This window comes from Phyllostomus hastatus, unplaced genomic scaffold, assembly GCF_019186645.2.
Source record: "Phyllostomus hastatus isolate PE091 unplaced genomic scaffold, TTU_PhHast_1.1 phas_contig_5, whole genome shotgun sequence".
Lineage (NCBI taxonomy): Eukaryota > Metazoa > Chordata > Mammalia > Chiroptera > Phyllostomidae > Phyllostomus > Phyllostomus hastatus.
In genome coordinates, this window is record NW_025333897.1 from 4260243 (window position 1) to 4277007 (window position 16765).

The window sequence follows — 16765 nt, forward strand, 5'->3', positions numbered from 1 at the left end:
GCCGCTGGGCCAGCAGGTTTCAGGGCGGGGGGGCTCCCCAGAGGGTCCTCTGCGCTCCAGGCTGAGGGGCCTGCCCTCCCGGCACTGAGACAGAGGGGTGACTGTGGTGGGTGCTAAATGCAAGGGACAGAGGCAGGGGCCTGCAGACAGCTCAGGCCCTCTTCAGGGAGCCCACAGTCCCACAGATCAGCCTAACCCTGCGGTTTCTGGTCCCTGTCCCTGTCTCAGCGCTCCCTGGCTCCTGGAGCCCAGGCACCATGCAGGCCAGTGCCTGTGGAAGGACCATGGCCCCGCTGTGGTCAGCCCTCTCAGGGTGGACCCAAGGGGCCCCAGTGAGTCACTCTCGAGGTTGGGTCCACTGTGGCCCTGCTCGGCTACAGCAGAGCCTGGGCAGGGGCAGCTCGGCTAGCCGCACTCACCACATGTCTCCGTCCTGGATGGTCCGGTCGTTGGGGGCCCCGGCGTGTCCGTAGTGCAGTACCGCTGAGTTCTCACCGCTGTGGAGTGTGGAGGGAGGTCAGCAGCTCATCCTCACCCACCAGCCCCAGGGGCTGGTGCCCCAGCCCCCTGCCCCATGGGCAGTATTCTGCTCCCTGACACAGAGGCCCAGGTGTGGCTGGGTCAGACCTACAGCCTGAGGAGGGGCCGTGGGGCACGGTGGCCCCATCACCCACAGCCACATGCTGGTGGGCAGCCTCTCAGCTTGGGGGGCCCTCCTGCAGGGCTTCCTGGCGGATGCTGCCCAGGCAGGCACCCCGGGGCCAGGGGTGTGGTTCTGGCGCGAGCAGTGCGTGCGGAGAATGGACGGGAAGCGAGGGTCCGTGGGTCTGGGAGGGGCCCGGGAGCCCTCCTTTCCTGGAAGGGGCCTGGGCTGGGGGAGGTTCCTGGGGGTCCCACTGGGGGGACACAGATGGGGTGCCAGTGGCTCTTCACTCCTCTGCTCAAGGGAGCTTTCCTCATGAGCGGTTCCTTTAAGAAAAAAGGACTTTTAAGTCTGTCCAAGAGAAAAAAAGGCTCACCTGGGTGTAATATTTATGGCCCTGTTCGGGAGTTTCAGGAATCATAAAAGTAGAAATAATGATTTTTCTCTCTATCTACCAGAGAACATTTCCAAGGAATGAAATGCTCACATGCATTATTCACGGGCCGAGGGCGTGCACACCGCCAGCTCGGTCCTGGCTGAACAGGGCCTGGCCCTCTGTCCGGAGGGCACAGCGTGGGGAGATGAGATGGGAGAGCCCAGGGGGTGAGGAGGCCACCCACAGCCAAGACACGCCCCTCAAAGGCACACCTACACTGAGACTCACACACACACACACACACACAGTGCCTTCCATCCACACTGCACACAGCCCGGCCCCCCGCCCCCGCCGGGCAGGTGGCCGCATGGGAGGGGTGAGGAGGGCCAGTGGCAGCCAGGCGCCCTCCCACACAGCAGCGGCCAGGGCAGGCAGAGGCAGCCTCAGCTCCTGGGGCCGTAGGAGAAGAAGCGTAGGTGGGCACTGGTGTGGACATGGGAGTGAGCAGGCACGTCTAAGCTAGGGAATGGTGGGACCCCTCGCTGCCCTCCAACCTCCCTCCACGGTCACCCCCACATGGCCGGGAGGCCCACTCACCTGCCGCAGATGCAGGTATAGGAGCTGTGGCGCATGCCGCCCCGGGAGTAGCAGTAGTGTTCGAAGAGGCTGCAGGAGAGGGGAGACACGTCAGGGCGACGGAGGCCCGTGGCTGGCATGCGCCCTGCGAGGCCTGAGCTCGCCTGAGCCCTCCAGTGTGGGTCTGCGAGGCTTGCAGCTGAAGCCGGGGCAGCCACAGACCACAGACAGATGCTCAGCAGTCAGAGCGGGGGGCACAGGGCCAGGGGAGCTTGCCATCTGCAGCACTGTGCACTGCCCAGCTGCCCAGCCCGCCGGGAGGCTGGCTCTGGCCCTGCAGGAAATGAGCTGATGTAGGGCCACAGAGTCTGCAGGGATGGAGGGGGTGTCTCAGGACACCCACACCCAGTGGCCACACCTCACCTCACGATGAGGGGCTGGACACCCAGCCAGGGAGGAGCACAAAAGCTCTCCCAGCCCCTGAGCTGGACTTGTCTGGGGCCCTGGGCCTGACCACAGGAAAGAGTGCAGAGAAAAGGCAGCAGGAACCGCTGGGCGCTGGCCTGAAGGATGGGAGCGAGGGGCCTGCAGATAGAGCTGGGCAGGGGCAGGGCGGTCTCAGGGAGGTGGAGGGAGGAGGGGCCTGGGAGAGGCTAGGATGCCACCCCTCCACCCACCCTGCCCCAGGACGTGGGGGTGGGGCTTGTTTCTTCCTGGGCCTCTGTAGAGCCCAGCCAGGGAGGTGGGCTGTCCTTGCCCCTCCCGAGGCCTGGGGGCAGCTCAGGCCCTGCTCTCCTGGTGGCCCTGGCTGAGAAACAGGTCTAGGTGGCCCTGCCCTGCCCACCCCCCACCAAGGCAGGGGCCAGTCACAAGACTGTGCCGCGGCCCCATCTCCAGAAAAGCAAGGCCCCCTGTGAGCACATTAGTGGTGATTCTGCTCTGCACTTTCCAGGCATGTTTCAGAGAACGCCAGTGCAGAGGAGTCCCACCTTCCAGGCACTGCAAATGGAAGTTACGCGTAATTGTTATCACTGGGTATTAAGCAGTTGTTAGTCGGGAGCGGTTCCGTCAGCTTTCGGAGTTGCCTATGAACCTCAGGATAACTGGGTGTGCACACATGAGATGCTCCCTTAACAGAAAGGACTCCAGGAACTGCCAGGCAGGCGAGAGAGCCATGTGCTCCCCGTCCCAACAGGAGCACTCGGGTGGCTGCTGTGAACTCCAGCCTGAGTCTCAGAGGCCACGGGGGCGGCAAGACCTGTCATGGCCAGGAGAGGGCCACAGTCCAGCACGTTCCTCCATGGAGCTGACCCCCCACCACCCCCACCCTCCCACGCCCTGGTGGGCGGCCTGGAGCGGCACAGGCTCAGCACCTGCGTCTCCCTGGCCTCTGCTCCCTGCCCACGCGGCACACAGCAAGCATACTGAGTGGCAGACGCTGGGCGTGCCGGGGAGCTGCAGTGCTCCTCAGCTTTGAGAGAAGCTAAGACAGAAGAGGGCCTCAGAGGGCTGCATGGGAGCTCAAGGGCAAGGGCAGCCCAAGGAAACAGGGCGGGGCTGGTCCCTCCCACAGCCAGGCTCCACAGCAGGCACCACTCCACTGCGCAGCAGCAGCCTCCTCCGCTTCCCTTCCAGAAGGCAGCGAGTGTGAGATGCACAGCTGACTGAAGACCGAACGAAGGGCGCAGCCCGACTCCGTCAGCCACGCAGACAGCCCCTCACGCCCGGGGAAGAGCTGAGAACACAGGAGCGGCACCCGGTGCTGCAAGCCCACCCCAGCTACAGGGTCTGAGGTTCTTCCTCGTGCACTTCAGCACCCAGCTTTGCTTTGAAGTGAACTTCTCTGACCTGACGTGGGGACAGACTGGTTTCTGGTGGCAGCAGCGGGGGATGCAACGGGCCCATAGTTGCTGCTCAACAGCTGAGCAGACCCTCCCTCTGGGGCCTCGGCTGTGGACACCTGAAGGTGCGGAGTTCTGGGGCAGGTGCAGCATGCGGCTCAGGGGGTCTATGGAAAGACACGAGTCTGATGCCTTTCTGATTCTCAAGGGGTGAGGGGTGAGGAGTGAGGAGTGGATGCTCCAAACTGGATCCACCCACACGCTGGACATGAGGCCCCGCAGAGCTTGGTCAGGGCCCGGCAGGCTGTCATGAGCACCAACCACCTGCAGAGCTGCCTGGTGCCCCCAGGGAGGCAACAGAAGGACACAGAATAGAGACCCCTCCAGACTTCTACAGAAAATACGGTAAGCTGAGCCAGAACAGAAGTGAACTCTGGCACACCAGAGAGGCCTAACCACTGACTGACACAGCCTACGGCCAAACCGAGCCACGATGACACGACGGCAGAGCATGTGACCAGAACCCCCACCTCCAATGCCCGGAGGTGCTGCCTAAAACGGAGGGAGCAGAGTTCACAGGACAGAAAAAGTGAGGCCAGAAAGGAAGAGGGACTGGCAGTCCTGGGAACCCACGGCCTTGGCTTTCACTGCCATGTGGGGACAGCAACAAGACCCTGGGCACATGAGAGGTAGGGGACTAGAATGGAGCCCCGCCCCCACATAAAGTCAGGGACTGGGCCAGGGGTGCACCCTCAGCAAAGGTGTAGATTTGGGAGAGCATTCACAAGCATCAAAGGAAATAATCAGGAAGCTTGCCTGGGCTCTGGGAGGAATAAAGAACATTTTCTCAGATTTCATAGCATGGGTCTGACTTCCATGGGGTTCCAGTTCAAGTGTGAACTACCTGCATGGTTTGGACACCCCCAAGCCAGGAAATTAACAAAAAACTTGGTCCCTGACTGGTGACACCTGGAACACCTGACAGGGGCAGACACAAAAGCCATCCTGACCACTGCACCCTCAACCCAGGCCAGCCAGGATCTGCACACATGCACATACACTTGTGTACACATGTGCACACAACACACATGCACACAGACACATGCACACACATAAATGTACACAACACATGCCTGCACACACAGACACGTGACACACATAAATGTACACACACTTGTGCACATAACACACGCGCAGGCACGTGTACATGCACAAATACACACACTTGTGTACACAAGCGCACATCAACACACATGTACACAGACACATGACAAACATAAATGCCCACGTGCACACTTGTGCACACAAATACATACACAGACACATGCGCACACATAAATGCATGCACACACGCACATGTGCACACAACACACGTGCACGATGTGTGCACACAGACACATGCACATGCACAAACGTGCACACATGTATATCACAATACACACATGCGTACACAGCCACATGTACATACATGAATGCACATACATGCACACACTGAAGATGAACTCACAGTCTGAATGCACTTCACAAGAGCTGTCAGACACAGCAGGTAGGAGGCTGAGACTCCCAAGAACTTGTGGTAACAGAACTCTCAGATGCAGACTGTACACACACAGAAGTCATTACCGCCTAAACTTACAGCGTGAGAAGAGATCAGGCAGACTTTGTGAAGAACCAAAACAAAACTTCTAGAAATGAGCAGTCTCTGTGTCAGAGGACCACAGACAGGAGGATAGGCGGCAGGTCATCAGTGACCCCGGTGACCCCCTCTGCCGGGTCTCTCTGCCAATCCCTGACTCTCACGTGCAGCACACACGTGGTGCTGGGCCTCACCGCCCCTGCCCACCGGGAGGCAGGTGGGGTGGGAGCACCGGGACTGGGCAGGTCCCCAAACTGCCCCCTTCCCCACGGCAGGAGGGAAGGGCGGGGCCTGCCCATGTCCCTGCCGCCAGCCTCACAGACTCCCTGCTGCTGTGTGGTCCCTGAAGCTATCCTCCCCGTGGCCACTCTTCTAACGTCCTTGCCTATATATAAATTCCTGCAAGCGAGCACAGGTAGAAAATGCTCTGCATCCAGGCATAAATGAGAACCTTTACGTGACCTGGGAGAGTCTGTGCTGCGAATAATGAGGCGAATGCAGTTACTGCTGCGACAGAGGGGCAGGCACATTTGCCAGAGTTGGGGGATGACTAACGGGGCGGGGGCAGCGGGTTCTGGTCGCAGGTCTGCAGGGGCCGTGTCTCCAGGCGCAGCCCCACTGGGCCTCCCTGGGGGCTGCCAACCCAGCCCATGGAGCCTACCTGGGCCCACGGTCCAGCTCCCAGCCTCTGAGGCAGATAGACATCCTACAAATACTTGTTGGCTGCCCCAGGTCACGGCGGAAGGGCTGCCCCGGCAGCAATGTCCTGAGCCGTCAGCACAAGCGGGAGCCAGCCAGGGCTCTCAGCAGTGGGCCACATCGGCTGCACAGTCCCCCTGCCAGGCGCCCCCCCCCCACCCCCACACCGCCAGACCCCTCTGCCAGGCCTGGTCTGGGTGTACCTCGGATTCCGAGGCCAGGCCAGAACTGACGCATGCGCAGGGAGATGGGCAGGGCGGGGGAAGCCACTCGGCTGAGCAGAGGGTCTAGGAGGGTGAAGAAGCCTGGGTGGGAGTCCACCCCCGCTGTCACTGCAGTCTCCTCCTGGCCTGTGGGTTCCCCTCTGCCCTGCCCTGCAGTCCCTGACCCAGGCCCCATACTCAAGCTCCCAGGGCACCACTCAACGCCAAAGCCAATGCCAAATCCTGGCTCTGCCTGCTTACTAACCAGCTGTGTGGCTTCTCCAAGCCTCAGTTTCCTCATCTGTAAGATGGGACAACAGTACCTCACACAGGCACTACTGATGCACAGATCCACAGCTTGGACACCTGCACGTGCACAGTGGGGCTCTCCGTGGGCATCCCCCAGCCCCATGGGCAGGCCAATGCACATCCAGCAGCTCCAGGGCAAATGCAGCTGGGGCTTCCCTTGACACGGGGCAGCTCAGCACCGGGCTCCTGCCTAGCTGCCTCTGCCCACTCCCACGCTGAGGGCTCTGCTCAAATTCCCAGAGTCCGAGCTCTTTTAACCGAGTTCTCTGTGGACCTTCCGAGGAATGGCCAGCTGGCAGGGGTGGGGGCTGGGTGCCTGCCCCTCCTCTGCCCCAGGCCCCTGACCCAGAACACGAGGGAGCCACCACCAAGACTCTGAGAATGTCTCAAATAAGCAAGTAGCAATCAAATGGCCTGCCACCAAGAAGGGACTGATTTAGAGCCTTGGACTGGGCCCAGAAATGCATTATTAACACGCCAGTGCTCTCGGCACAGCCTGCCGGATGCGGCAGCACCAGGGACACACACGGTCGATCACAACGGCTGCAGTGGCTGTCCCCACTGCCAGCGGCTTTCCTCCTGCCTGCTGTCCCCTGAGTCCCCTCACACCCCTCCCACTGCCCCCGCCCCGGTCCTGGACCAGGGCCAACATCACCTGCCGGCCCAGGGCCGCCCTCAGGGGCATGCGGGGTGTGTGGTGCCGGGCATCCTGGGCCTGTGTCGTGGACCATTTCCACACGGACAGACGAACGAGAACAGACCCCGTGAGCCCCCCTTCCTGCCCAGGCCCGGCTCCCGACTCCGCAGCTGCTGCCAGCGCCCCGCCTCCAGCACCCTGGATCTGAGGGTCTACCCTGGAGCAGGGGGCGCAGGGCTGGGGGCTCAACGCAGGCCCCGCTGACTACTTGGTCGGAGACATGGGGCAGGTGACCCGGCCCCTCCAATAAGAAAAACCAAACAGCCGCCGGCAGTACTTAGTGTTTACAACAGCTCCCATGGGAGAGGCGCAGTCTCCTGCTCCCCAGATGAGGAGACTCCCACCCGGAGCAGCAACGTGCTGGGGTCAGGGACCCCACCGGATCCGTGTGGGGGCTCGGGGTCCACACACGGTTTCCGACGCCAGTGCCTCCCAGGCCTGGGGCTGCACCTGCCAGCAGGACGGGCCCTCACGCTACCATCAGCACTGGGGCAGCTGTGCTCTGCCACGACGACCTTCCCAAGCCCTGGCCCCCACCTGAGCCGGACGTGGGTCTGGGGGGACAAAGGCCCCGCACAATCCAAGGGCAGTGGTGCCGTGCGTGATCTGGTGGGAAGGGGAGCTGGGGGTGCAGAGGCCCTGGGAGGGGAGAACCCACCCACCGGAGGCAAGGACAGCGGAGACATAGTGGCGGCCACTGGCCACGGCGGGAAGACGAGGAGCACCAGAGAGAAGCCACTCACTCTATCCCCAAGAGCAGCTTATCCAGTTTTGAGATAATTAGCATTTTAATTGGATAATTGGGAATTCTAAATTGCCTGTCTCGTATTAAGCATAACTGAGGACATAACATGACTCTCAATGAACAAATATTCCCTTTTATTCTCGACATGCTTGATTAGGTGGACCTTCCGAGTTCCCTGGTATTGGTTACTGGATGGAACACTCCTTAGCTGTCAAAGCCCTGGCTGCATCAGACTGCTAACACACTTAAAAAACGCATATGTGTGTGTGCACACGCACAAATGGAAGAGATCTTAGAAATTCTCTACACAAATAAAATAAGATATAAATAAAATCACCCATAATCTTATTCTCCAGAGATAACCTCTGTTAAATTTCCATTGACCATCCTTCCAAGCCTTTTTTTTTTTTTTTTTTTTGTATAAGCACGGATTTAAAAAAAAATTGTCTTGGCTGGTGTGGCTCAGTGGGTTGAGCACCAGCCTGTGAACCAATGGGTCACAGGTTTGAGTCCCAGTCAGGAAACATGCCTGGGTTGTGGGTCAGGTCCCCAGCTTGGGGAGTGCAAGAGGCAATTGATGTAATCTCTTACACAATCTCTTGATGCTTCTCTCCTTCCTTTCCCCCTCTCTAAAAAGTAAATACATAAAATCTTTTAAAAAATCAATTACATTAAAATGGTAAACTTTGCCTGCAATCTGACACACATGCAGAAAGGGACAGAAACCCTGAGGACCCAGCCCAGTGGCCCAACACAGCCCACACACCCCGCAGCCCCCGAGGCCGCCCTCCCTCCTGGACAGCCTACTGCTCACACCCCAGGTCGGCGTCGCCTGATCCGAGCTTCACAGAAACGGGATCAAACAACTTGTCCCCTGTGCCGGCTTCTTCGGCTGCCCCATGCTGTGCAGGTGGAGCCCAGGGCGGGGAGCTGTTGCTCCCTGGTTCTCATGGCGTGCCCTGGGGTGACTGCACCCCAGGGTGACTGCGCCCTAGCGGGCTTCTGCAGTGTTCTGCTGGTGAACACTCTGGTTCCTCCCAGGTCACAGCCGCCGTGAATAGCGCTGTCCTGGATGTTCTTGCCGGCCTATGGGGGCGGTGCACCTGTGCCTCCACCAAGCTTACAGCCGGGGCAGGATGTGCTGTGTCCTGGGATTTCATGCAGGTCCAGCTTAGCAGATAAAGCTGGCGTGTCCAGGTGTTTGCCTCAGTTTAGTCACTGGCCTCTAACCTCTCCTACTTCACACCTGTCCACGGGGCCCAGAGGAGTCGAGAAGAACCTGAAAGGACAAACGGCCCCACCCTACCCTGGAGGTCTCGGGGAAGGTTACTGCTAGAGTGCCTAGAAATAGTAGGTGCAAGGCTGCGTTTTTTCTGAGCGTTCTCTCCGTGTCCAGAATCAGACGACTTCTCCCCACTCAGGCCACTTGTCCCTGGCGCAGGCTGCCACCCCCTCTGCCTGGCCGATGGTGACAGTGGTCCAGCCACTCCCTCTGCCTCAGGCCTTGTCCCCCGCAGGGCATGCTCCACAAGGGGGGGCGGTCACATCACGATTGAAGGGACTCCTCTGTTCAAACCTGGCCCCTGCTTCCCGTGAGCAGTCTGCCTCCCTCTTGGCCTGTCTCCGGCGGCTCTGGGGACCACGCGGCAGCTCCCGCCGCAGGGCCGCTGGGCCAGCCCCGTCCTTCCCGCCCTGCCGCCCTGCCCGGAGCATCTGTCCCAGGGGTCTGCGTGCTCCTCCTTCCCGCCCTCGCTCCTTGGTTTCCTTCTCAGGGATGCCCCTGAGTACAGAGTACCCCTCCCCCTCCAGCCCTCACCACTGTCTGTCTAACATAGTTCCTATCCCTCAGTGTGTCCATCTGCCCATCCATCTGTCCATCTTTTCTCACCTCCCAGTGGGCAGGGGTTTGTGTATTTCCTTCACTGCAGGCGCCCCGGAGCCTGGGGCAGCGCCTGGTGCACAGGACGTTCCAGGACACTTCTGCTGAGTGACCGCGTAAGTAAATGGTGGCATGGCGGTACCACGGCCTACGAGTTACTTAACTGGTTTCACGCTATCAGATGTCTAGGTTGCGGTGGACACCCGTGGCCATGAGCCTCTCCACTGTCTTCAGGCTGAATTGCTAGAGTAGAGTCACTGAGCACATGCACAGTTTGGAGTCTCAGGTCGTGTTCCCCAGGTGGACCCCAGAAACCCCGTCAGGTTCTCAGGGCCCCCACAGCGTGCGCATGCACACGGGGCCCCTAGGGCCTGCAGGACCACCAGGCTGGTGGGCGAAACAGAACGCCGCCTCCTGCTGTGGTTAACCGGCAAGTGTGGATAATGCTTTATGTTTATTTCCTCGTATCGCCTCCTTTCCGAATGGCCTGCTTCTTTCCTAGAAAATTGAATGTTTATCTTCTCCTATCAATCCTTAAAGGGTTTATATAAGAAAGATACTAGTGGTTCTGACCCAAATCTACGTAACAAGCCGCTGGCCCCCTCGGGCGACCTTGACTGTTGTACCTTCCCTGATGGTTCCTCACAGGACAGGGCACCGGGGGCTGGAGCCGCAGACCAGGGCAGAGCGAGAGTGCACACCCCGGACCCACGGCACACAGCTCAGGGGGGACACCCCAGCCTGGGGACGCAGGCCCCTTGGAGCCCACACCACTGGGCGGGGGAGAGGGCCGGCGCCGGAGGGCCTGGGGGAGCTGGGAGCACTGGCCCACTCTGCCGGGCACTCTCTGCCTCGTCTTGGGCACAGCGACTGTGCACCACGGACCAGTCCTTGCTGATGTCGACAAGGACGCCTTTCTTAGCCCCAGACAGAAAACTCTCCCTTTGAAGATGATGCACCGGGGCACCCTAGGAACCATTTCGGCCAGTGACCAGGAGGGGGTGGAGTGAGAGAAGCCTGTTTCACACAGTTTAGAGGCCACTTCCCCGCAAGGGACACGGCAGAAGGCACAGGGGAGGGAAGCCAGGCACACAGGGAGCCTCCTCGGGGTGGGAGTGGGGGCGGGGAAAGGCCCAGACAGGATGGGGCCTTCTTTGAACTAGTGGTTCCCAAAGCATGGTAAGAATCCATGAGATGGGGTACACCAATACATATGTTTTATGCATTCGATATTTAAAGTATTAACCTTCCATTTATGGTGAATCATACTGGGTTTCACTCAAGACAGAAATGTAAAACTTTCTTTTAAAATATTTGTTTTTAAAAGTAAAGAAACTACTAGCCAAATAAAGTGCCACCTGCGAGCACTGTGGCAGGACCTGTGAGGGTGTCATGTGACGGACGTGCTGGAGATCCTGCTCGAGGCCTCGCCAAGGACACCCCTGCTTCTGGCTCTGGGTGGGGACACTTCGGTCCCGAAGCTCCCCAGTGCCCGGGCGGCATGGGCAGTCTTCAGAAAACAGCTGGTGGAGCCAGCTCCAAGAGAACCCCAGTTCTCCCCTATGTTCCAACCCGCTCCTGTCCCCAGCTCAGCAGCCTCGGACACCAGGTCAGCGTGGACCCTGGAGACAAAAGACAAACAGGCCCCTCCAGGAACAAAGCCACCTCCAGCAGAGCTGGCTGCTGAGGGCCTCAGGCGTGTAGACGCCGAGCTCTGACCACAGAGAGCAGACAGTGAGAGCTTCCCTCGGCCCGGAGTCCTGGCCAGAGCCATGCTTGGCCACACTGCCACCTCCCTTCATTTCACAGCTCATCCCAAGGTCAGGTCCTTCGATGGAGTCTGGCTGGGGCAATGAGGCCCCCCTGGGCTGCCCCTGCAGGGCCACGGCTGTGCAGGGTGGTGGTTGCCGCCCAGGGCCCCCAGCCCCATCTGGGGCATCCGTGCAGGCACCACCTGCCACGACCTCCACTCCCTCTCCAGTGGAAGAAACACAACCGGGAAGCTCCCACCCAACAGGTGTCTCCTCAACACCAACCTGCAGGAGACAAGCCCGGTCCCACCCAGCGGAAGCAAGAAGGAAGCCCCTAGTTGTTCCTTCTGGAGAAAGACAGAGCTTTGCTTTTCGGATCCCTCTAGGGTGTTCTGCTTTGTTACTAGACTTCAGGGCTACTTTATTTCCAAGCATCAAACTCCTTTCTCCCAGACTTAGGATTTTAAAACATTTCTCACCAACATGTCATTTCAGACAGAACATTTTCTAGAAAGCACCATTCTATATCAATGCCTCTCAAAAGTGGCTGTCCGAAGCCCCGATTCACCGTCCCTAGCATGCTCCAGCCCTGGGCAGCCCCTGTGTCCCTCCCCTTCTGCATCGGTGGGCTGCCTGGGCCCCGGCAGAAGCAGAGCGGGGCCCACACCTGGGCCTACAGGATCCCTCCCAGCTGCCCTGTGCTCACGGCTCTGCGGCATGGTGCCAGCCAGGCCCACGTGAGCCACTCCAGGTGTTTTAAGCACAGGACACAGAATGTAGGGAACTGGGTGGGGAGGGTGTTGGTGTGCAGCAGGAGTCCAGGGACACTCCTTGGCTGGAGGGACCCCAGGGAGCGGTGTCACCGCAGCCCAGGATTCCTGATCTCCTGCAGGAAGTGAGGTCCGAGGACGCCTCACCGGGTGAGCACCACACTGAGATGACCCTCCTCAGCTCCCAGGAGTCATGAAGTGCAGGTAGAAGCTGCAGCAGCAGTGGAGGGAGGCCCAGCCACTGTCCGCAGGGCTGAACCCTGTCCACCCTGCGTGCAGCTGCACGGGGCTGTCCAGTTCTCTAAATGTTCCTTAGTCACGTGTGGACAAAGGAACAACAGGAATGCGGTTTATCACTTTGAAAGACTTTGTCCACTTACGATGACAAATGGGGGTCACGCACATGCTGCCCCTACAGAAGGAGCAGCTCTGCAGGAGGGGCTGCCAGTGGGGACTCTGCAAGCACGGGCGGGGCTGGGGGCAGCAGGGCAGGGCTTAGGTCTGGCCGGCGGCCCCTCCAGCACAGTGGGGGCCGCACCTGCGTCCCCCAGGAACGCGGCAAGGCCTCAGCCACGGGTCAGTGTGGCGAAGACATGCTCAGGGAGTGATGCCACCCTCCAAGGCCTCAGAGGCAGAAGATGGGGGGGGCAGGAGAGCCCCCGTGGCAGCGAGGGGCCCACACCGCGCCCACACGGGGCGGGAGAGGTGGTTTACGAACTCACTCACAGGCTCCAAACGTTTCCCCTGCCAACATCCCAGAGATACGGGTGGGTCCCTCAAAATGTATTCTCCGACCCCCATGAATGTATATTTTTGGTAACTTAAACCTATTTATCAATAGCTAATTAACAGGGTCTAAGTCCTATGATGACAAGGTGATTAAACTGTTTTTCAAATAATCCATTTTTAATTAAAATGCTATCCTCTCTTGGTTTCTGGATAGCTTCAAAAGAGAGCCTTAACAGATGTCTTGATTTTAAATACACATTACAGAAAGCCAATCATTAGAAGAATTCATGCCTTTAATTACATTTTAATTATTCTTTGCCTATTGATGCAAAGTGAATATTCTTTCTTTATGGTGCTAAAACTGCTAACCAAAGCCAGCAGACAGCGAGCAGGAATTCCTCCCTGTGTGAAGTGCCGTGTCGGGGAGCCGTGTGGCAGCAAAGGTGCGCCCCGAAGCTGTCTGCCCTGGTCCCGGCGGACGCCTGGTCCGGAGATGTGCTCCGGCTCCGGGCTCCCGGCCCCCGGCCTGGAAAGGCTGTGCTCCAAGGTGGGAGTGTGGGGTGTGTGACGAGGCCCAGGCCCCCCCTTTTCCTGTTCAGCCCGAGGCAGACTTCTCCCCTCCTGTCCCTGCACACATTCTGAAGCATCTCACTGGGGCAACCTGTGTTAGCAACCAAATGGCCCACTGAAATTCAGAAAGCTCACAAATGCAGCGAGAGCTTGGAGCATGAGGAAGAGGGGCCCGCACTATGAAGGTGTGCTTTCCCCCAGGCTGGCTGGGCCACTGGAGGGGCCTGGGCACCCCCACACCACCCAGCAGGCCCTAAGTACCCCCTTCCAGGCTCCACCCCAACACCGTCCCACGACCACCCATTGCGGGGCACTCAGGAAGGTCCCGGGTTACTGTGGCCCCTCCTCACAGCTCCCCCAGTCCATCTGGCTGCCCTCGTGGCCTTTAAACAGCTTCCCTCCTGGCCTACCCACCTGCCCAGGAGGAGATGGCTGGAGGGCCTTTCAGTGGCCTCTCCCTCCTCTCACCATCAAAAGCCCTCCCATGCCTTCTACACTTCCCTCCCTCCCTCCCTCTCTCACCTCCTCCCCTTGCATTTTAGTGATGTGTATGGCTGTCCCTCCACGCCTGACCCTTCCCCTACCTGTCTCATGGGAAAGTCCCAGAGGCAGGCCCAAGTCATCCTGTACCCAGCCGCACACAGGGATGAGCACAGAGTAGGTCCTCAGTAAACCTCAAGGAAAGGTTAACAGACGGCAGGGATAGTTGGCCTGAACATGCCTAATGATCACAACAGAATGTGCACACACATGCACATGTATATGTGCACACATGTTTGTGCATGCACACACATACACACACACAGCCTTAACCCCCGTCTATCTGAGGGGAGCCCTGGTGGACCCGGGCCTCATGCTCACCACTCCTCTTCCTTTCCCTGGGCACGAATCTCAGCCACGCTGCAGGGAGCAGACTGTTGCCGACAGGAGTGTGAGAGGGAGTGCTGTGTGCCACTCCCAGGCTAGGCTCCTACGAGTGGGCATAAGACCTCTGTGCTTTCTGACTCCCTTCTCCAAGGGCACACAGTCAGGCAGCCCTAACGCCATTGGAGGAGAGCCATGGGGCTGCCTCCAATTGCAACATGAACAGGCAATTAATGCCATTGGACTGAGCCACTGAGATTTGAGTTTGCGTTACTGCAGCAAATGCTACCCTATGCTGACTAACACAGACAGGAATGTAGAATATGGGAGGAGAGAATATGTAAGGGAGGAGTTTTAAGTCAGTGGGGCAAAAACATTATTCCAAAGATATCAGACCAACTGTTCACTTTGAGGGGGCAAATTGAAATTCCCTCCAGCAATTCCATTTGCAAGAATTTACCCCGAAGAGGTTGTCGGTTAAATGCCTACGAGGTGGAGAGATAAGGCTGACTGTCACAGTGGTGAGTGGGAAACCACCTCCTGCTGTCCCTGCGGAGGGCTGGTTGGGCAGATTATGGGGGCCCCACAGATGCAGGGTGCCGTAGTTCACTGCCAGGAAGAGATTTCTGCTTCACACAGTGGAGGAACAGACGCCGCCTGGTGCGATGCCAGCAGATCAAAGCCTCTCTGTGCTCCTGGAGAGACATGGGAAGCTCGTCTGCCAAAGCCACGGGGGGTGGGGGTAGTGACCCTCTGCATCCCAGGGTATCTTTCATGTCTTGCTTATAATTCTCTGCACTAACTGGACTTCTACTGCCACACGTAATGCCTTTTCATCAGCATAAAGGTATTTTCATTTTGAAAATATTTTTTGGAAGGAATAAAAAAGCTATCCGTTGAACACCAGCTCCCCTGAACCTAGCCACCAACCACCAACCAGGTCTCTTTTCTGATGATGTCCCAAGTGGACACACAGTTGCAATCCAGGGCAACTACACAGAGCTGCCACAAGGGGTCACAAGCACACACCACTGGCCACCCACACAAAGCACCTTGAGAAATTTTCTGCCTGGCTTGAGGGACCACAATTCAGAAACAAAGTCTGTAGGCAAGAAGACTCTTCGGTACAGGGTATGGAGAATCCAAGCTACACCCCATACCCAAGTGTCGGCTCGGCTCTGCTTTAAAGCCCACTTATCTTCCTTCTTTGGCGTCGGATTCAGTGGCAAAACCTCCACCTGCATGAGTATCCCTCCCGCAGTGTGAATGGGATGTCCCACAGCAGAGACTTGGTGGGAACTGGCCTCGCCTTCGTCCTCTGGCTGCCCACACCACACTCGCTGCCCTGTGGGGACCGCCTGCCTCCAGGGAAACGGGAATGACTCAGCTCCCACTGGAGTAGAGGGAGCCATAGACAGGCTGGGGCCAGACATGCAGCTCTGAAGGGCCAAACTGAGAAGCAGATTTGCCTCTGGTCCGTGGCTGGGAGAATCCCAGCTACCTCGCTGCCCTGGGTGCAGAAGGCAGCTTTTCTGTCAGGGAGCCTGCCACTGTGGATGGGTGCGGCAGGTACAGGGCAGCTCACTGGAGTGTCTAAAACATGACATTCACTGAACGCCCCAGACAGAAAACTTGGGTTCAGCAAAGAGCCTGGATCTGAATGGGTTTCCTGCACAGCTTCTAAGTCCCCGGATGAAATGCACTGCTGTGCAGCACAGGTGGGAAGTCGGGACTCCCTGCATGTGCAGCCTAGGAACAGGGACCCTGACCTTGCCTGAGGTACCTTGGCACCCTCAGCTGTGCCAACCTCCATGCTGCAGCTGGGTCTTCTGGGGGAAAATACCTCAAGGGACTTGCTTCTACCCCCCCCCCCCACCCCCAGTGCTGGACCCCAGAAACTATACAAATACTTCCACGGGGCCCCCAGCCAACGCCAAGCCTTGTGACTCCAACTCCCTATCCTGGCCTTCCTCACCTGGGGCACCAAACAGCTCAGCGGTGCGTCAGGGTGTCACCCTCCGCAGAAGCTTCAATAGCTAGGGAAGAGGTTCCCTTCTGAAATCTCTAGTCTGGTCGCTAGCCCTCCCCAGGTCCAGCGTGAGTAGGAGTCTCCCCCTTCCCTGCCAAGGGGTGCTCCCCCTCCACAGACACACAGGGGGCACCAGGGCCCTTGAGACAGCCTTAGAATGATGATGCCCACTTTGTGCCTCCAGGGGCCTTAACTAATTTATAAGGTGATTTTAATAATAGCTGTATATTAACTTTACATTCCCTTTCTTCCTATTTTGGTGGCTATGAACTATTAGGAACTAGGTGATACATTACCCTAGGCTTCGGGGACTTTTTATTAACTAATGCCCCATATTTAAAAACTTTCTTGTTAAAGAGAAACATTAAGGAATGCTGTCCCTTTTATAATTGCCTCTAACAGACTCACTGTTCAGGTCCTGGCCTTAACAGACAGCCCAGGCAGTGCT

At 58.3% G+C, this 16765-nt stretch overlaps 1 protein-coding gene across 1 annotated transcript in view; it reads right to left on the reverse strand.

Annotated features, from left to right (window-relative positions):
* Window positions 1-16765, reverse strand: part of PEPD (peptidase D) — a 117687-nt gene that overhangs the window by 21832 nt on the left and 79090 nt on the right. The window contains exons 10-11 of the mRNA XM_045846964.1: window positions 1617-1685; window positions 420-497 (exon numbers count right to left, since the gene is read on the reverse strand). Coding sequence (XP_045702920.1) covers window positions 420-497; window positions 1617-1685 — 147 coding nt within the window. The remainder of the gene's footprint in view (window positions 1-419; window positions 498-1616; window positions 1686-16765) is intronic.